The sequence below is a fragment of the Rattus rattus genome, chromosome 17 (assembly GCF_011064425.1).
Source record: "Rattus rattus isolate New Zealand chromosome 17, Rrattus_CSIRO_v1, whole genome shotgun sequence".
In the NCBI taxonomy this organism is placed as follows: Eukaryota; Metazoa; Chordata; class Mammalia; order Rodentia; family Muridae; genus Rattus; species Rattus rattus.
The window spans coordinates 1,954,062-1,974,180 of NC_046170.1; the positions used below are offsets into that span (position 1 = coordinate 1,954,062).

The window sequence follows — 20,119 nt, forward strand, 5'->3', positions numbered from 1 at the left end:
TTCTGCAATAGGTTGTGACCATTCCTCAGTGAACATGTCCCCGATTCATGGTAGGTTATGTAGCTTCTCCACGATCCCAACTTGCCTAACGTGTCACAGCCTTTCTCCGGTTCCCTAGTTTTATAATTTCGGCACGCAAGCAGGCACAAGCCTACTCATCACATTGTGATCTTAGGGACCCACTCCTGGGCTCGACATCGACTCCACATGGAATCAAGCTCTGTTTCCCTCGAGGTTAGTGAACTCAAGGAAATGTGCGGATCCGAATAAAAGCCAAGTGCTAGCTTCGACAGCACATGTACTAAAATTGGAACCGAATAAAAGCCACGCCTCACACCGTGCCGGCAACATTCACGGGCTGAGGGCCGGGTCCCGGCGGCCCTGTTCCAATATGGAAGATCTGCAACTTCATACTGCTCTAGAAGTACCCTTCCCATTGGTTAGTTCAGAGTCGGTTCTCCAATAATACTGACGTTTATTGGTCCAGCAGAGTTGTTGCTGATGTGATTGGTGCAGCCGCCATCGGGTTTAGCTCGCGGATTTTTTAAACATAACCGGGGTCCAGGAAATGAAGGAAAAGGACGGAAAAAACCCAGCCAGACTGAGGGCGGGACTAAGAACGCAAAAGCCCGTATTGGTTCTTCTGGGACCTAAGGGCGGTCCGTAAGCACTTCTTTCTCGTGATTAGTCTGAGTCGGGGAAAGGAGGCGGGTAGTTACGTAAATCGGCAGAAGCGCTTGCTTCCATTGGTCAATTCCAAAGGAAGGCGGGGCGTTCGTGGCGGCTGATTGGTGTATGAAGTGAAGTGGGAGGGACTCTAGACCGGAGGTTTTGTTGTGAGGGTCGGTTGTCAGGCAGCGACCAATCAGGGCAAAGGATGGAGGCAAGTGGGGGTCGCGCCTGGAGGGAAGCCTTGGCCTCTAGAGCTACAGCTGCAGGTAGAGTGGCCCTCGGGGTCTTGGAGGCAAAGGGAAGATGGCCCTAGTCTTCGCCGAGCCTGGACGGGACAGTCCCGTCGCCGGAAGAAGGCTCTCGGCCAGGGCAGGCTGGAGCCAGTGCCCCTCAAGACAGAGGGGCGGAGGGTCAAGCGAAGCTGAGGGACCCGTGGCAGATTTGGGATGAGCGAGCAGGACGGGTGTGTGGAGGCCGGGGAGAGAAAGCTGGTGGGTCGGAAGCAGAGCTGAGGGTATGCGGAGGACTGTATTGAGTTGGGGCTCAAGAAACAGGAGAGCGAATGAATGGGGGACTCTGGTAGCAGCGAGAAAAGAGAAGTAAAGAGGGTCTGGCGAAGCATGACCGACTAAGGGAGCTCAAGATGTGCCAGAATGGAAGCATAGGCAACAGGAGAAAGAGAATCCAGGGAGAGGGCGCCTGGGCAAGAGGTGAAGGGCCGTGGCTGTGGGGAGGCTCCATCCATGCTGTGGCCTCTTAGAATTGAGGAGTCATCCCGACTCACACCTAGACTGTAGACTCAATTCCTAGCTATGCCCTTGAGAGTTGCAGGGAGTGGGCGTGGCTGGAGATGAAGGAAGCAAAGAAGATTGGACTCTCAGAATCCTCTCAAAAGCCACCCCACCCCGTGTGTGTGTGTGTGTGTGTGTGTGTTTGTGTTTGTCTGTCTGTCTGACTGTCTGCCAGTCTCTCTATTCATCACTGTGTATCTCTCTGCCTTTTGGATGGGCCCCTAAACATAGCCTCAGACTCCAGTGCCCCATCCAGTGCACATGAGGTCCAAATCTAAGTGGACTGCAGATACGTGATCCTCTCTGCCCCATTGTAGGTGCTGGCACTTGAGACACCCAGCATCCCAGAGCACTGCTGTAGGCCTCTGAGAAGTCAGCCCCCTACACCTCTCTGCCTCTCCATCCCGTCCACTGTCTGTCTGTCTGTCTTTCTGTCTTTCTTCCTTTCTTCCTTCTCCTTGAAACAGGAACTGATGGAGATTTGCCTACCTCTAGCTGGCCTCTTGAGTGCCTACATTAAAGACGTGGGTCACCAGGCCCAGCTACTTAGGGAAGGTCTTTGGGCTCTAAGTCACAGGTTTTTCCAGACACGGTGCACACTGCAGCTACAGGCCCTGGAGGCTTTGGTGGGTCTGTATCAAGTGGCCTTGATGACCAAGGGACTCGAAGCTCACCTCAAGCAGTTCCTAACGCACCGTCACCTCTGCTTGCATTCTAGCCCAGTGTTGAGCCGAGATGGCCCAAGCCTGACATTCCATGATCTGGGATCCTGACCTATGTGTACAGGCTGCTGCTTGCTAGCGGATGATCTAAACCACCAGGCAGACCTGGGCCAGGAGAGGAGGACTCTCTGCCTGGATGTGTGGGAACTCCCTGCCAACTTGATTGTCGGATCTGGGGGGGATCCACCCCCACCCCCACAGAGAAAGCACAATCTGTTTTGCGGGTGGGGTCTCAGGTGTCACCCCCTGAAGCATGGCCACCCCTGTGGTCACCAAGACTGCCTGGAAGTTACGTGAGTACTTTCCACTTTTCACCTATCACACTGTCGTCCTGTGAGCCGCCCATTGCTGAGTGGTCCCGGCTTTTAGCTCTGTCTCCTCTCCCCTGGCACAAGAGAGACGCACAGTCCTTGCTTTAAGGCAGACAGTTGTAATTCACACTGGGCAGGTGACTAAACAATCCTTCGGTAGAACGAATCATCACACCTGTGCTCGGTACTGGCCCTGAGAGTCAGGTGAGGTCTGTCTAGTAAAGCGCTTTGTAAAGGCTTTCCGTGGGCTGATGGGAAGGCCGAGGGCATTCCAGGAATCCCAGACCAGTTCCAAGTTCCTTTTCCTTCATTAGATGACAGTATCTTGGGATGGGGGTGGAGGGAAGGTCGCACAAACAGGCTGGCAGGGCTCTGAAGTGAAATCAGGCAAAAATAGTTCAGAAGTTTTCGTCTAAATTATTTTCTTAGATTCTTTTCCTTTTCCTTTTTTTTTTTTTCCTTTTTTTGAACTGGGATGTCCCTATAGCTTTGGCTGGCTTGGACATGTCCTTCTGCCTCCCGTGTGCTGAGATTAAAGGACTGTGCCACCGTGCCAGGCTCTCTCGTATTCCTAAAAATTATCGAAGACTCCAAAAGATTGCCATTTATGAGAGTCATACTTACCGTGTGTTCTCTTAGAAGACAGTACGGAGACATACGTGCACTCAAACCTGACAGGAGTGATGATGTCATCACAGGTGGCCTGTCTTCCCAAAGACTCCCCTGGCGCAAATGAGAACACCCAAGGCCAATCCCAGCCTAGATTTAAGATAATAGCTCTGGAGGACCCGCGTCTCCTCCGCCTCTCTCTCCAGCTGCTTGTCATGGGCTTGGTGTGCCGTGCCTTCCACTCTGCTGGCAACTGTCCCTGGGCTGTTCTCAGGAGCAGATAAGGAGACTTTGGGCAAAGCTTTGTTGGGGACTCGGTTTTTCCAACTGCGAGGTCGGGATCATTTTCACGTTGTTCCCTGAAGCTGTAGGGTTCTGGGGAGGACCGTGTTAATGGCGACTTTAGGCAGAGTAGCTTTGTATTTACTGGAATTATGCATCCAACTCTCTAACGGCTTACTCTACCTGAAAGCGGAACCACGTGCTAGGGGGCAGGTGAGGGCCAAAATACCCAAGGTCACTGCATAGTGGGAGCTCAGCCTCGGGAGAGCAACAGGCAGGAATCAGAACCACAGCCGTCTCTTTCCACTGCTGCTCTAATTCTGAGCGTGCCTGCACGTGTGCGCGTGCGTGCGCGAACAGGTGCGCGCTTGCCTTGAATCAGCTGATTACTGATGAGGGTAGAGGGGGCATGAGCAGCAAGTGCAAAGGCCCAAAACAGGAAGCTTCGTGCACTGGGAAGACTTACGGGAGACCACGGAGCCTTCACACATCAGCAAGGAGAACGGGTTACCATGTAAACCTAGTGAGTTCTGCAGGGGCGCACGCCCACAAGACCCTTGTTATTAAAGACTCCAAGCGTCAAAGTATTTGAGCAGCGGGCAGTGATATGATCAGGTATGCTGGGATCTGAGAGTTTCTTGAGCACAAAGGCTTTTGGGTATATAGGCTGGGGCTCTGGGGCTTCAGGGCGTGATGAGGATCAGGAGGCTCCTTACCCAGTGTGGGGTTGCTGACCCCTGTCCCTTGTATCTGCCCCCTAGGATGTAAGTCCTTAGCACCTGTGGGCAGACAGAGTGATCCTCAGTTTTGACTGAGTTGTGCCTGGCTATACTGCTGGGGCTTGGCGAGGTGCTGGTGGCTGCTGCTGGAAGGAGCAGCCGTCGTCTGGCCTGCAGGACACAGCGATGAATTTGATTTGTTTGCATGGGCCATTGCCGCTTGGTGTTCTCTAAGCCAAACGAGAGAGGAAGACTCCTGTGAGGCATCCCTTTTGCTGGTGCCTGTGCTGTGTCCTCCTGTCCTCCCCTGCTTAAAGGGGAGTCATCCAGCCCTCACCCCCTGCCTGTGACTCTGCCTGTCCCAGGCCCTGCCCAGGGTCCATCTGATCCCTTGGAGCCTGAGGACAGGAAGCTCTCCTTCCACAGCCTCCCAGTGCCAGGCCTAGAGCGGATGCTTAGAAGTCCCTTCCGTTAGACTTTCACGGCTGTCTCTAAAGGTGGTCCCGAGGCTTGTTGACCTTCCTCTCTCTGCCTGGGAGGGTGAGAACCCCAGCAGATGCCCGGGGCTCTCTGACGAATTCAGGGTGTGGCGCAGAGAGCTCGGGAGCAGCTGCATCGCTCTCCTGCTGGGTTGGACGGATATGTAAGAGCTTATGGCTCAAGCTTGTGGGCAGCTGTCCCCAAGTATGCAGAGGACAAGACTGTAGTTGAGCTGAGAATTAGAGAGAGACCCTACTCCATTGGGTTCAGGTGGCAGGTCCTCCAGTACCTAAATTGGTAGTGTCTGGGCTTGCAAGGCACTCTCACCCTGGTTGGGCCAGCTGTGCCCTGCCAGGCCCTTCAGGGAGGTGTCATTTCACAAATTAACTGTCTGGCTTTCCTGGCCTTGTTATCCCGTCTCGGTATGGTCTGCGGTTCACACAGAGCTACCCAGACTGGGTAGAGGAGGGAATGGGAGGAGAGGGGACCCTTTACTAACAGCCATGATGTTCCTTTTCTGTGCCACTCAAGCCAGTTTCCAGCTCCTTTCGGGCACCCACATATTGGGGTTCCCCTTCCCCTCTCCTTTCTACTTGTTCCCAGAGGAGGCTGGAGACCAGGCTGGCTGGAGGCCTAGTCTGCCTGCCGATTCTCTGCTGAGTCGGTTCTTTCTGGAGCACTGATAAGGCCTCAAGTTCCCGCCTGTGTTCCCCACTTTGGCCCTCCCACCGTGGTCAGGCCTGGGGCTCAGGTGGACGGTCCACAGGCCTTCTCTCCTATCTACAGGGTCAGCTTTTCCCCACCCAGCTCCTGCTGTGTCTGCTGCCTCCTGCCATTATCTGTTTGGAACTACTCCCTGCCTACCTGGGACCCTAATGGCCACCCTGTCCCCGTGGCCCCTCTTCTATCCGCATCTCAGCCCATTCCCAATGACCTGGCCCTGGGCCATCCTGTTCTCCAGACAAGGACCCTCTCATAGAGAGGATCCATGGCGTGTCCAAGGTCATGCAGCCAGCAGATTAGCCCCTGATTCAGGATTCTGAATTGGTTCCTAGGGACAACCGTCTAGACAGAGGTCGAGTTCTTCTCAAGGTGTCCCAGGTGGCTCCGCCTCTGGCGGCAGCTGAGCAGTTGAGAGACCCTCGGGTGATGCATGGTCTATTTTTTTTTTTTTTTTTTTTTTTTTTTGGTTCTTTTTTTTGGAGTGGGGACCAACCCAGGGCCTTGCTTCCTAGGCAAGCGCTCTACCACTGAGCTAAATCCCCAACCCCGGTCTATTTTTTTAAAACATTATTTTTAATGTTTTTTTTTATCAGAAAAAAATATTATGAGTGTATCTGGATATTAGTGCTTAAGACAAGGTAGATAAAAATTGGAAACCAGTTTTTAAAAAGTGAACTTAGTCTTGCCACAGTATCTGTGGTGATAGGTTCTAGGACGGCTCCACACAGGTAGCCAAGTCCGTATACAGTGATGTGCACGCGTGCACAGCAACCTGCTATGGCTGCCTTGACTCATTGCTGTTTCCTGTGATACTTAGCATAGTGCGATGTCATTTGAATATTTCTTGCATCGTAACGTTTATGGATGAGCAGCGAGGAAAAGTCCACGTGTACTGATAAGGGCAGGTGCCTGTTTCCCCATGTTTCCCCACAAGGTCTTGCATGTGGCCCAGTCGGCCCGGATCTCATGATCCTTCTGCCTTAGCCTCCCACATGCTGAGTTTACAAATGTGTGCCCTGTGCTCAGCATAATGGATGTGCCTGTCCAAGCATCCCCATCAGCAGTTGGTTGAACATGAATGTATGGAGGGTGTGCTGTGCCACGGTTGTGAAGAGAAGGAACTCGGAGAGAAAGCGACCTAGCAGGGCAGGCTAAGGTGGAGAGACAGTCCCCTCAGCCTCTGGCTTACACTTTGCCTTGCTGCTGCTCCTGAAACTAGTGGGGGTTATCTGGGCGTCCTGCTCAGAACTGGTGGCTGAGCATTCTCCATATGGCCTGTCAAAATCCCCTGACCACTTTTCCTCCCTCCTGTCCTATGTAGAAGAGATCGTCGCCCATGCCAGCAATGTGTCCTCCTTGGTGCTGGGCAAGGCCTCGGGGCGGCTACTGGCCACTGGTGGGGATGACTGTCGCGTCAACCTGTGGTCCATAAACAAGCCTAACTGTATCATGGTAAGTGATGACGCACCCCACCCGGGGAGGGGGAGGGGAGGGGAGAGCACCCTCTGCAGGCACTGCTGATCCCAGCACACATTAGTGCTACCCCAGTTGTCTGCTCAGTAAGGCCCAGGATAGCCCAGGACAGCTCTCGGGAAGCGGGATAATACAGTAGTCATGGGAAGGTTTAAATGAGCACCACTCTCCAAGTGCCAGATGTGTGGGTCTACTTTTTTGTCTAAGGAAAGGATCAGAGGGGACTCTGTTGGAGGCCATTGTTTAAGCAGTTTTATTGGTCACACACCATACACAGGCTGCTTTCCAAGGCAGGCCAGCACAAGCAGGAGGGAAAACCAGTCATTTTCAGGCAGTTCTATTGGCCAGAGATGACCAGGTCTTAGTCTGCACCTTTCTAGATAACAGAGTAGAAGCATACACATGTCTACACACATGGGTTTGGGAATACTATCTTCCTGTAGTGTGACCTGGTTCTTCAGAGGGACAGTGTCATGAGGATCTTCCTATGCCAACAAATAATGACTTAAGAGTGTGCTTTTACATGGCCGCTTTGGTATCCACCGCTGAGATGAGCTGCAATTAGCTTAGCCACACCCTGTCATCAGCAGGGCTGCTGGCTCCAGCTCTTAGCTTCTGCTAAACCACACTATGTCAGACATTCTCATTTGGCCAAACCTTTGAGCAGGCCCAGAGGATGCAGTTCTGAGACGCTGTCCCGGTGGCTCCAGGAGTCACTTCACACTTTCACCTGCAGCATGGGAGCATGGCTGTGCTCATGTTCTCTCGAAACATCCGAAGCAATTGTCATGCTTTTGACTTTTGACCAAGTAAACAAACAAACAAAGCACAAACCGGGGGAGTTGGTAGCTCTTAGGGAAAGCTTGGTTATTTCAGAGATTTTTGTGAGACTGAGTGAAACCGAGATCACAGCCAGTATGTCCGGTTTTTGTAAGAGGAGAATCATTTTGTTGTTCATTTGTTTGTTTTTGTTTTTATTGTTATTCTTTTTTTTTATTTTTGTGGTGTGTGTGGTATGTCCGTGCATGTGTTCCTGTGTGTGTGCGTGTGTGTGTGTGTGTGTGTGTGTGTTTTGCCTGCATGTATGTCTGTGCACCATGTGCGTGCAGTGCACATAGAAGCTAGAAGGGGGCACTGGATCTCCTGGAACTGGAGTTACACATGATTGGTAGCTGTCATGTTGGTGGTGGGCATTGATTCCAGGGCCTCTGGAGAAACAGCCAGTGCCCTTAACCACTGAGACATTTCCTGAGCCCCTGTTTTTGTTTTGTTTGTGGGAATCAAGTGTTTTCATTCCTCATAAAACGCAAAAGTAGTGTCCATCAATTGAAAAGTAATCAGCACAGACTAGAGGGGTCGTTCAGTGGTAGAGCGCTTGCCTATATATTTTTCTAGAAAATAAAACAAAAGTTCACCAAAAGATCAAAAGGTCACTGCTGAAGTACTTCTCCCTTCAGTGACTTCTGTGTCCTCTCTGGAGATAATTAGGCCTCCTTCTGTGTTCTGGAATTTAGTCCGTGGAAAAGAGGATACATTCATTTCCCCGTGTACCCGACTGTAGCCCTGTGGAGCTCAGTCCTCTTCGTGTTTGAAGGGTTACTATGGAGGACATTTACATGGACTCCAGTTTCTTGCCATGAATAACCTTGGGTTTGTGCTGGTAGAGAATAAGGTCCCTGAAGAATTGTGGAACTGTTGTATTTTTGAGGCGGGGTCGTACAGTGTAGCCCAGGCTGGCCTTGAGCTTAGAGAGTCTCTGCCTCGGAGACCAGGGATGATCCTTACTGCTGAGATCTCGGATGTGATCCGACACCCAGCCTTGGACTGTGGGTTTGAGGAGAGCGTGCTGCTTCCCTGTGGGGTTGCTTTTGTCCAGTTGTGACTCTGGAAGCTGGGCCATGCAGACCTTCCACTGTAAGCTGCTGCTGCAACTGCAGACTCAGGCACAGGTGCTGAGGAGCACCCCCATCCCCCATCGCCTTAGTAAACACTGGTGAGATGGCCACAGTGCCTTGAGGAGTTGACATTGAGCAGAGGGTGACAGGCGCCTTGGACTTGGGTTCCAGTCTTCTCTTCCAAAGCTGAAGATGACAGCACCTCCCACTTACCTGGCCCAGCTCTCTTTGCTCCGTGTGCTCTAGACACTCAGGAACCTACTAGTCCTCCAGCAGACCCTCCCCGGGCCCCGGGGGCGCGAAGCAGGCACTCCCAGGGAGCCAGGCATCCACAGGCAGGCAGCGGAGATGCATTGCTAGCTTGCTTCGGCCTCTCTGATCAGAGCAGACAGATGGGGATAGCCTGGATGGGCTCATTCAGACTCCGGGGTAAAAGTTCAACATCTCTTCATGTTGATCCCCTGCTCCTGTCTAGTGGCCCAGAGTCATTTCTATAGGCGACGCCCATGCCAGGAGCACTATAGAAAGGATAAGGTTCCTGGGGTTTGGGTTGAATTTGGCTCCTTTTTTTCTTCCAGTCTCAGTATATAGTCCAGACTGGCCTGGAACTCATCCTCCTGCCTCTGTCTCCCAAATGCTAGGTCACTGGTGTTTGAAGGGCTGCTTCATCCATTGTGCTGGTGAGCCACGATGGTCAGCTGAGTTAGGGTATAGGTGGGGCCCCAGAGAACAGCTCACCACATGTTATTTCTTACAGAAGCCATTCTCAGGGACCTAAATCTGGAGCAGTGGCTGGGGGGTTCCCCTGCAGTTCACTGGAGCTGCCACCCTCTCTCTGCAGAGCCTGACAGGTCACACGTCCCCCGTGGAGAGTGTCCGCCTCAACACCCCTGAGGAGCTCATCGTAGCTGGTTCCCAGTCGGGCTCCATCCGCGTCTGGGACCTGGAAGCTGCTAAAAGTAGGCCTTTCTCCTTACTGTCCTGTGTGTGGGTCCCACCAGCTTGGGCATTGGGCGCCAGCTCCAGGAGATCTGGGTGCTTTGTCCCTGAGCACTGAGCAGAGTGGGTGGCAGGCCACCCATATCACGTTGTCAACCCAGCAGCGGTAGGCACTGCCATCCCCAGCTGGTGACATGAGGAGATGCCCAAGTGATGAACAGTGAGCTGTGTACATATTCGCGCTCAGACCCCGCAAGGACAGCAAGTGCTAGGGGGTGGCCTGCAGGACATGTGAATGAGTTGACTGCCATGTGGGGAGAGCCAGAAAATACGGCGAGCCTCCACCCTGGGTGGGTGTGGGTGCTGATCTGTTTGCTTCTCTTCCCTTTGTCTTCATTTAGTTTTTCACCTTAACAGGACTAACACATGTTCTGGAAGTTTATTTTATCATGAACTTTGATGGCAGGCACTAGGTTGATGAAGCCTTCGCCCCAATCCTTCCTTTCTGTCGTGCCCACAGCACCACCATCGCTTTCCTAAGCCCACAGCATTGCACTTTCTTTCCCCTTTAGAACAACCAAACAAAACCAGGCTGGCCCTCACAGCAGTGCCTGCCCAGAGCCCAGCACTCAGGCCAGAGAATTGCTGTGGAGCAGACGGCCAGCCTAGCCTGTGGTGTAAGACGCCTCACCTCAACCAAACAAATAGGAAATCTTCAAACAAACCCTGTACCCTCCTGCAGTGAGAGGCAGGACTTGGTTCTCAGCAGCCATCCCAGGCTGGAGCCCGTTGTCCACATTTATCTTCCTGTCTTTGCAGACCATTTACATGGTCGGTATTTGTGCTGTAAGAACCCCAAGTGCTTGGGTTCTGAGTTGGTTTCCCTGCGGTGAACAACTGCTCCTTTTCCCGCATACGTTTTCAGAGTCCCCGTCCACCGCAACAGGCACACTCTTAGAGGAGCCGACTTCCAGCCCCTCGTCTAGTCCAGCTCTGTCCTCCTCGGGCCCAGTGAGTGCTGGGGAGGCCTGAGGTTGCCAACTAGCCATCACCCATGGCCTCCTCGCCGCTGTCTTGGCTGTCCTGTGGTTTGCAGTTCTTCCCTGGTCTCCTCTTCCCCAGATGGAGGGACCTTGGTGTGGTATCACACACGCCTAGAGTCTGAGCTCTCAGGAGGCAGAGGCAGAGGCAGGAAGACGGCAAGCTCAGGTCTGTCCTGTGCCAGTGTAGAGGCAAGTGCCTAGCTTAGTGGTAGGGCCCTTGTTTGGCATCTGGGAGGCCCTGGTCTGGTCTCTGGCACTGAGGGTGAATGGCAGGCACAGCGTTAGAGACCCTCCATGACTGAAGGCCACTCTAGAGAGTTCAAGTGTAGCGTTCTATTGGAATAGTTACTATTGGGATTTCGAAGGTGCCACTCACCTGCTTTTAGGTTCCAGAGTTGCTGGTGGAGTCCGGTGCTGTTTTTCCTGCCTTAACATGGGCCCTGCCTCTGCCTTCCCTCCTCCTCCCTCGGTTTGTAAGATGGCACTTAGGCCTCACTGCTACAAGCCCTTCTTCTGTGGGTGTGTTCTCACATCTGAGCTTGGACCTAGAAACTCACATCCTGGGTGTGGCCACACAGAGTCTCAGTGCCAGCCCCAGCAGCCCCTCAGATTTGTCAGAGGGGTCTGGAACTTGATGTGAAGTCCCCCCTACCCCTGCACTGAGGTACTGACCACAAACTCAGCATGGCCTTCCAAACATAGCTCTGCCGACCTTGGGAGATCTGAGTGGAGTCGCTTTGCTTGCTTCTGGGGCCCCTTGCTGCATCTCAGAGGCCCCAGCCTCCTTTGTCCAGTGAGAGGCAAAGTCTGAAAGGTGCTCTGGCACAGGCTCTGCCAGAACAGTAGCACTGGCGTGCGTGCCCGGCAGTGAGAGCGAGCTCAGGATGGTGGTTCTGTGTTGTGAACCCCAGGGAAGATGGCATCCCCTGGAGTGACTACATGTTGATGATGTAGTGAGTACCCCATGACAAACGGCTGTGCGCTGTGTCTTAGCAGATCTTCTCTGCCCAGGCCACATCAGGCCTCAGCGCATTTTGTGCTTATCACTGGACATGAGAGGCAGGGAGGACCACACCACGATGGCAGGCTCTGTCTCCAGCGAATATCACTACTCTTCATGCTTTGCCAAAGGGAAAAGCTACAAAGCCACAGCCCACCCAGGCTTCCTCAGCCACTGTGCTCCTGGGGGAGGAGAGTGATGCTTTTGTATAGCAAGGTGGGAATGAATCATGGTTAGCAGGCTCCCCGTTCTGATAGATGGGCAGACAGACCATCAGGGCACAGGGCTTAGTGAGAACCCTGAGGCTATCGGTGGCAGAACTCCTGCCCCCACCCCCAAACCATGCTCTCTGCTGTCCATTTACGACCTCAGTGAACGATCCTCAAGCTTGTCCTCAGAAGGGAGAGCTAAGATCTCACAGCCACTGCCATCCCACTGGCCAAAGAGATGAGAATCCAGAGAAGCTTCAGGTACACAGGGGTTTCTGAGAGAGCCACAATTAACCGTGGAGGATGTGGGAGGAGGCTGAACAACCACTCCCCTGGAGGCCTTGGTGGTCCCCACGTGTGCAGACAGTTCCAAGTCTCTTCCACTCAGCAGTCCCTAGAGCCTGTGACCAAGGCTAGGCATCCCATGGGAAAGACAAGTAAGGGCAGAAGTCATGGCAGAAGAATGTGGTCCTGCCAGCTTTCCATGTACAACTGGGAGGTAAGGGCGCAGGCCTGCTGATCCCACAGGAAGGCACCCACACCTCAGGCGGCTGGCCAGTGTTGAGTGGGCCCCACCAGCCTCTGGTGTCTTGAGTTTCCCTTGCTGTGGCAGCAAGACAAGAGTTGGCTAGGGCAGCATGTTAGCCAGGCTTCCTGAACTTGGAGAATGCAAGACAGCTAAGGAGCAGGAAAAGTCAGAGGCTCAGTGTGGGGCGTAGTTGAGTTGGACATCCACCACGGATGAGTCACCATGGCAGAATCCTTAGGCATGAGGAGGAGGCATCGTCCCAGCTGCAGTGCCCACCAGAGGGCAAGCGTGGAGCTAAGACAGTAGACCTGGGCCCCAGCTGATGGCTGGCATGGGCACTGTTCCCTTTGTGCTATTCCTGCCTGGCAGCTCGGCTCCAGTTCACTGCTGAGGCCCAGAGCTCCAGAGGCAGCACTTGACCTCTGCTGGCCATCCTCAGGCGTCATCCACCCACCTCTAGCCTTGTCAGTGGGACTCTGACTGAGTCAGCCAAAGCTGAACAGCAGAACTGCTCAGTGGATGTGCAGTGATGGAGGCACCCGATGGCCATAGCTCTGAGTGGTGCATCTTCTCAGACCAGAAGATGGGGAGGACTCGTGCTCTGAGGTAGGGGAAGAAGGATGAAGGTCAGAGGACAGACTGGAGGAGGTGAAGGCAGGCCTACGGAGGAACTGGAATGGGACCTGCAGTCCCACTTTGAGTGTTGGGTAGTTGGTGTTTATTTTCTCATTGTTCAGTTTTCATTGTAAACCAACTGAAGGTCAGAGAACATAAGTGATAGCCTAGAGTCACACAGCAATTAGGCAGAGCCGGAACAGGGAACAGATCTCGTTTTGTCAGGCCGCCGAGCTCATCCTAGTGTAGATGGGTGGGTTCTGCAGTAGTTACTCAGGTCATCTGTGCTTGGATCTTTGCGTACCTGTGGAGTTCACTCCGTTTTAAACCTTGGTATAACCTAGGGATTGCTGGACTCGATAGCCCTCGGCCTACCACTCACGGGCTGGTAGGCTTTATCTGGGCAGTGGAAACATAAAACTTTCAAAAAGCAAGACAGGAGATAGACTTGAACACTGCCTGGAATATTCTGAGACAAGTTTGCCACCCGGCCTGCCAGACCTTAATGGATTAGATGTGGCACCAGGACAGCAGTAGACGACTAGTCTGTCCTCCGTTCTCACTTGGTTTAGGGCCATCATCAAGGTCACTTGTATAGGTGCACCCCACTGGGCATTGTGAGTCCCAGCCATGCCCTCCTCTTGCCCATGGTTGCATTTAGCCGATGCTGTGCCTGGTGTTCCTGGATTCGTTAGCCAAGCAGTTTCCCCAATGGCAGCCTCTCTCTGCTCTCTCCTTGGTACTGTCCTGGGGGTTATTCACCCAGCATGGTAGCTCCATGGCCATGTGACCTGGCCATTGTGACTACTGTTACCCAGAGGCCATGGTACACATAGGCTATAGGGAATGCTGTGTGGTTTTTTGGGGGACGTGAGTAGTGACAAAAATGACTGTAGAACTCTCAGGGTGGCAGGGCTCTGGTTGATCTCCCGTTTTCACATCGGCATCCCAGTTTCTGTGCCAAAGGGTGCACACAGATGGACTTAGCTGCCTTCTGCTGGCAGCCAACACTTAACACAGCACGTCTGCTTTATCTTGCTTCATTAGTTCTTCGAACACTCATGGGCCACAAAGCCAACATCTGCAGCCTGGATTTCCACCCCTATGGCGAATTTGTGGCCTCAGGTTCCCAGGACACAAACATCAAGGTGAGACACTCTGCTGCTCATCTCCCAATATTACCAAGTGTAAGGGACATGGTAACATCCTCACCATCCTTGGGACAGAGGACCTGTGGACTCGGGCCAGACACTTCAACTTGGGATCCCAGCTTGGGCAAACCTCCAACCTTTCTCTTTGGGGCTCAGTGACCTAGAGGTATTCAGAGTCCTCTCTGCCCAGAGCTATACTGTACCCTCTGGGACATAACTTTTTGTGGTTCACCTTTCCTACCCCCACCTCTGCTTCTCTCCCCTACAGCTCTGGGACATCAGGAGAAAAGGCTGTGTCTTCCGATATAGGGTAAGCATGGCCTGTGTTGGTTACCTGTGACCCCACACAGAGCTTGGGTCCACACTACAGTGGGGCTGGGGGGCTGCAGTCCATTGTAGGTGACTCAGAGCAGACCTGAGTAGGAGGAAGTGCCGTGGGTTGGTGTACTGGACCCCCAGCTTTCCCCAGTTCCTAGAGCCACATATAAACCACTCCATGCTTTGCTCTGGCAGTCAGAGGGCTGGTGTCCCGGGGCTGGGCTTCCTTCTTAGGTATGTGCAGTACTGCGGCTAACAGAATCTTTCCTAAGAGCTTTGGAAGAGACCATAAAGTGCCTTTAACATGTAACAAGCTGCATTTTTGTGTTTTCCTGGAGGCCTGGGAGAACACATAGAAAGTACATAAAGAAGTGTTCTTGTGTCTCCTGGTATGACCATCCACCCTCTCTCTGTGGCTGGTCCCTAGGAAGGCCTTGTATTTGGGGGCAGGCAGCAGGGATGGGGAGGTATGAGATCCAGGCCCCTCTTTTCACTCTCCTCAGGGGCACAGCCAGGCTGTGCGGTGTCTCCGGTTCAGCCCTGATGGGAAGTGGCTGGCATCAGCAGCAGATGACCACACAGTGAAGGTAACTCCTGATGTGCACATGCAGGCTGTGCCCGGGTATCCTGATCACACACAGGCTGGCTGTCCTGCTGACTGCGTTATGTGCCCCACACTTGTTGAGAGTAGCAGGAGCTCAGGCCCCTCTCAGGCAGCTGGCTCTTACTCTTGCCGCCCTGGTCTAGCTTTGGGATCTGACGGCTGGCAAGATGATGTCCGAGTTCCCTGGTCATACAGGGCCTGTCAACGTGGTGGAGTTTCACCCCAATGAATATCTCCTCGCTTCTGGCAGCTCCGACAGGTGAGGAGATACCCTTTCATGCTCCTGAAGGCCTACGTAGACTAAACTTAAGCCAGGATTGGTTCTTGGCCCCATCCCTCCCTGGCTAGTGTCCTGCTCCTGTGCTGACCTGTTAGGATCACACTCCCTAGTGGGGCACAGTGCAGGGGAGACCCCTGGCAATTGAGGCTAGCTCTGGGGCATAGCCTAGGTCCTCTTCCCCCTCCCCTCTGCATACACAGGGCCATCCCTGCCCCAGACATCACTCCTAGTGCCCCTGCAGGGAGGGCCCTGGAGAGGCCCTGGATAACATGAGGGACTGGCTTCCTGTGGCCTCTTTGCAGGACAATCCGCTTCTGGGACCTGGAGAAGTTCCAGGTGGTGAGCTGCATTGAAGGGGAGCCGGGGCCTGTGAGGTAGGCAGAGCACTTGGGCCCTCTGTCCCTTAGTCAAGTAGTGGGATGTTGGTACGGGTGTTCTTTCCTGCCTCTGCTCCCGCTTCTCTGTCCTGGGCTCACCTGCTTTCTTGGTGTGGGGTACCAGCTAGGTGCCCTAGGACTGACAGCCATCTCTCAACTGGCCTAGGAGTGTTCTCTTCAACCCTGATGGCTGCTGCCTGTATAGCGGCTGCCAGGACTCGCTGCGTGTCTATGGCTGGGAGCCTGAGCGCTGCTTTGATGTGGTCCTTGTCAACTGGGGCAAGGTGGCTGACCTGGCCATCTGCAATGACCAGCTGGTGAGGGCTAACTCACCCACCACCTCCCCCTCCCCCTCATGCTCCCACCAAAAGAGCCTCCCAGGGTCTGGGCCCACTCCATACCAACTCTACCATGTCCTGCAGATAGGTGTGGCTTTCTCCCAGAGTAATGTCTCCTCTTATGTGGTGGACCTGACAAGAGTCACCAGGACAGGAACTGTGACCCAGGACCCTGTGCAAGCTAGCCAGCCTCAGACACAACAGACCCCTAACCCCGGTGTCTCCCTTCGCCGCATCTACGAGCGGCCCAGCACAACCTGCAGCAAGCCTCAGAGGTGGGTGCTGATGGCCCCGGCAGGATGTGTGTCCCAAGAAGGCTCCTGAACACTCGGCCCTTGGCCTCACTGAGGATCCTGGCCTCTCTCTGTTTGGCTCTGCACCTGCTAGGGTAAAGCACAACTCAGAGAGTGAGCGGCGCAGCCCCAGCAGTGAAGATGACAAGGATGAGCGCGAGTCGCGGGCCGAGATCCAGAATGCGGAGGACTACAATGAGATCTTCCAGCCCAAGAACAGCATCAGTGAGGCCATACCCTCTCCCACCTCACAGCCTGGCATCTTGCTGTGGCTCTATGCCCTAAGCCTTCCCTGCTCTCCACATTCTTGCACCAGGCTGATTTCTAAAAGCGGGAACCCAGCTCCACTCACTGGTGGCTCCCGCCCACCCTCTGACCTGCTCTGAGCAGAGTCTATAGGTGCATATGGGTTCACTTTCTAGCCATGCATCTGTCTTGAGACCTCGGCCACATACAGAGCCTATTCCCAGAATGCTTATGGGAACCCTAGTATCCGCCCCCTTTGCCTTGGCAGGTCGGACACCGCCCCGGAGAAGTGAGCCCTTCCCAGCGCCCCCAGAAGATGGTGAGTTGGGCAGTGCTGGTCTCTAAGGACCAGGTCTTGACTCTCCTGGCCTAACCCCTGGCCTACCCAACTAGACCTTGTCCCTATACCTACCTAAAAGTGCCTATCGTGTGCCTGACCCTAGGGTCGACCCTGGAGGTAGTGTAAGCAAGGCAGGTAGGTGCTTCTTTGTAGTTCATGCCAGAATGCTTAGAGAAAAACATGCCCCTGGGGTGTATGCTGCTGAGGACTAGTCTACTGCAGACACGGGGTGATCAGGGCTCTGAGAGGCTTAGGGGCTGGTGAGCAGAGGGAGAGAAGAGCTGGGGTGGGGAGGGGTCAGAGGACCATCAGGACCCACACCTGGAGCAAGAGCCACGGAGCCAAGTTTGAGGCTGAAGGGACAACCCAGTGTCTTTGGGATGGCAAAGGTCTATCCTCAAAGCATCCCTAGGGGACCCAGTGCCTCCTCTTTATCTTCATGAGACTGAGAATCTCTCCCTGTTTCCTGCTTACTGCACTCCTGATGGCAGGATTGTTGAAGCTACTGGGTCCCATCCACACACATCCAAGAACAGCTCTTGCCTCAGCTTTCCAGGACCTCCTAACCTCCTGCTGGGCTCCCAGCTCCCCTCTGTCCATCTGCTGGCACCTGCTTCTCAGTCACAGATGTCATGAAGTCCCATTCTGTCCTCTGACCTCCTCCCCCAAGTCCCTCTAGGCTGGCATTGAGTCTTTCTTTTTTATTTGTAGACATAGCCACAGCAAAGGAGGCCTCGAAACCCAGCCCAGCCATGGATGTGCAGTTGCCGGTGCCAAGTGTAAGTCTGAGCAGAGGCAGCCTATGGGTCTGAGCCAGGGTTGGGATCTTCCTGTCGGGAGCTGAGGGATGCCCAGCTGGTGCCAGCTCAGCCTCTGCTCCCTGCAGCAGGAGGTCCCAGCACGACCGTCAGTCATGACTTCCACTCCTGCACCCAAGGGTGAGCCTGTCATCATCCCTGCCACGCGGAATGAGCCCATTGGCCTAAAGGCCTCGGACTTCTTGCCCGTGAGTGGGACCTGCCCAAGAGTGTGGTTGAGGGCTGAAAGGATGAGTGTGCTCTCTGCTCCTGTGCCAGCGTCTGGGTACCGTCCCCATAGGCCGTGAAGGTCCCCCAGCAGGCAGAGCTGGTAGATGAGGATGCCATGTCACAGATCCGCAAAGGCCACGACACTATGTGCGTGGTGCTTACCAGCCGCCACAAGAACCTGGACACTGTGCGAGCTGTGTGGACCACAGGAGATATCAAGGTGAGCGTGGCTCCTTAGCACCGGTTGCTTGGGCTTGCGGCTGAACAGAAGCCTCACAGTGGGGCTCTGGGGTAGGGCAGCCTTGGTTATAGCAGCCAGCTTCCATCAGATGTCACTGAGGTCAGGCTGCGCCTTGCCCTCCTTGTTGGTACAGTCTATTTACATGCCTCCACCCCTACTCACTCCCATCCCATCCTACCCTCTTAATGGAGCTTGTCTGCAGACATCGGTGGACTCTGCAGTGGCCATCAATGACCTGTCTGTGGTCGTGGACCTTCTGAACATTGTCAACCAGAAAGCGTAAGTAGCCTCGAGGAGGAGGAGGAGTGGGGTGGTCAGGGCTGGCTGATGGCATCATACTCAGCTGTCTCTCTAGCTCCCTGTGGAAGCTGGACCTGTGCACCACTGTGCTGCCCCAGATTGAGAAACTTCTGCAGAGCAAGTATGAGAGGTAGGGAGCCCCTCCAAACCTGGAGCCATCAGAGTGGAAATGAGCATGTGTGTGTATGCCCCATCTGTGGAGGACCCCTCTCTCTCTGACCATCTGTGTATGACTCCATTCATCTTGCTCTTGAAGCTATGTCCAGACTGGGTGTACCTCCCTCAAGCTGATCCTGCAGCGGTTCCTACCCCTCATCACTGACATTTTGGCAGCCCCGCCCTCTGTGGGTGTGGACATCAGCCGAGAGGAGAGGTAAGGGTCTGATGTAGTTCCTAGCCTCTGTGGGTGGCTATGCCTACACAGCCTACAGACAGCAGCAGCCTACAGTGCTCAGGATGCAGCGAGGACGGCAGAGCACAGGCTTTCGTGTCCCTGCACACTGCTGTGGCTTGGGGGACATTTTTGTGCTCTGAGGAGGGGAGGGACTAGAGTGGTTTGGGGAGCAAAGCCCCAGACCTGGCAGGCATCATGGCCAGGTGGGGTGGCCTCTATTCTAAGGTGCTACCTTTTGGCCTACAGGCTGCATAAGTGTCGACTCTGCTTCAAGCAGCTCAAGAGCATCAGTGGCCTCGTCAAGAGCAGGTCGGGTTTGAGCGGCCGCCATGGCAGTGCCTTCCGTGAGCTGCACCTACTCATGGCCAGTTTGGACTGAGGAGCTCATGGTGGGAGCACCAGCAGCCCTCACTGGTTTGGCCTCACACTCTAGTTTGCTGTATGCTCGTGGCCTGTGAGCCTCAGCCTGGCCTCCACTCTTGCCCCGATGGCCATCCTGGAGGCATGGTTGCCAGCCTGCTGACCACCTTTCTCAGATGTGGACTCAGTTCCTCTCCGCAGTCTTGTACCGCCCCTGCTTCTCAGGGCAACGCCAGCCTTGGAGCTGCTGCTGTAAATTATCAGGCAGATTTATTAAATTTATAACTGTTCCTGACTTCATATGAGAGGGATATCCATTGGCTCTCCCAGACACACTGTGGCCTGCCCAGAAGTCTCTGGAAGCTGAGACTGTCCTACTCCAAACGCCAGTGCAGCCCCCAGCTGTGGCCAGCAGGGGACAGCAGAGTACTGGGCACAAAGCAAAGGGCTGCCTGGTCAGCTTCCCCTGGAGAAGCGGAAGTGGAACAGGTGAGGCCATAGATGTCTTAACCACTCTCAGTTGGCCTTGGGTCTAGCTACCACTAGGTTAGCTAGCTAAGAGCCTGTTCTCGCCCTCTCTCTGACCTCTGGATGCCGTGAGAGACTAGACCACAGTGGTTGCATGACCTTGGAAGACGCTAGAATGGTTTTCACAGCCCACGGGAAACTACTACTGTACTTGCTGGCATCCCTGAGTCTGCCCTCCAGAACAGCTTGTTGATGCAGCCAGCAAGAGGCAGGAGCCCTTGGCAGTGTTCTCCAGGCACAAACGCGCACGTAGGGACTGGGCTCAGTACTAGTGAGTTCTGTAGACTGGGAGGAAGGAGCGGTGGAGCT

The 20,119-nt window shown here is 54.2% G+C and overlaps 1 protein-coding gene across 6 annotated transcripts; it reads left to right on the top strand.

The window, feature by feature from the left end:
• The first annotated feature begins 813 nt into the window (after nt 1-813).
• Nucleotides 814-19,582, top strand: Katnb1 (katanin regulatory subunit B1). Of its 6 annotated transcripts, none has more exons than XM_032887809.1 (20): nt 814-938; nt 2,182-2,478; nt 6,631-6,761; nt 9,519-9,636; nt 14,060-14,160; nt 14,432-14,473; nt 14,985-15,068; nt 15,229-15,344; nt 15,668-15,739; nt 15,909-16,059; nt 16,165-16,355; nt 16,468-16,598; nt 16,888-16,938; nt 17,671-17,738; nt 17,846-17,965; nt 18,058-18,207; nt 18,431-18,507; nt 18,572-18,658; nt 18,785-18,901; nt 19,169-19,582. In XM_032887809.1, the coding sequence occupies exons 2-20, from the start codon at nt 2,439-2,441 to the stop codon at nt 19,299-19,301; spliced, it is 1,980 nt and encodes a 659-aa protein (XP_032743700.1). In that variant the 5' UTR covers nt 814-938; nt 2,182-2,438; the 3' UTR covers nt 19,302-19,582. The 6 variants fall into 6 exon arrangements, with proteins under 6 accessions (XP_032743700.1, XP_032743704.1, XP_032743703.1 ...); XM_032887813.1 differs by having other exon boundaries at nt 18,584-18,658; XM_032887812.1 differs by having other exon boundaries at nt 17,849-17,965.
• The last annotated feature ends 537 nt before the right edge of the window (nt 19,583-20,119 follow it).

What these genes read in the sequence shown, in the direction of transcription:
- Katnb1 (XM_032887809.1), top strand. Translation starts at nt 2,439, where the DNA reads ATGGCCACCCCTGTGGTCACCAAGACTGCCTGGAAGTTAC. An exon ending in GGACCTGGAAGCTGCTAAAA is followed by an intron (nt 9,637 to 14,059) that starts GTAGGCCTTTCT and finishes TTGCTTCATTAG; the next exon opens with TTCTTCGAACACTCATGGGC. An exon ending in GCTTCTGGCAGCTCCGACAG is followed by an intron (nt 15,345 to 15,667) that starts GTGAGGAGATAC and finishes GCCTCTTTGCAG; the next exon opens with GACAATCCGCTTCTGGGACC.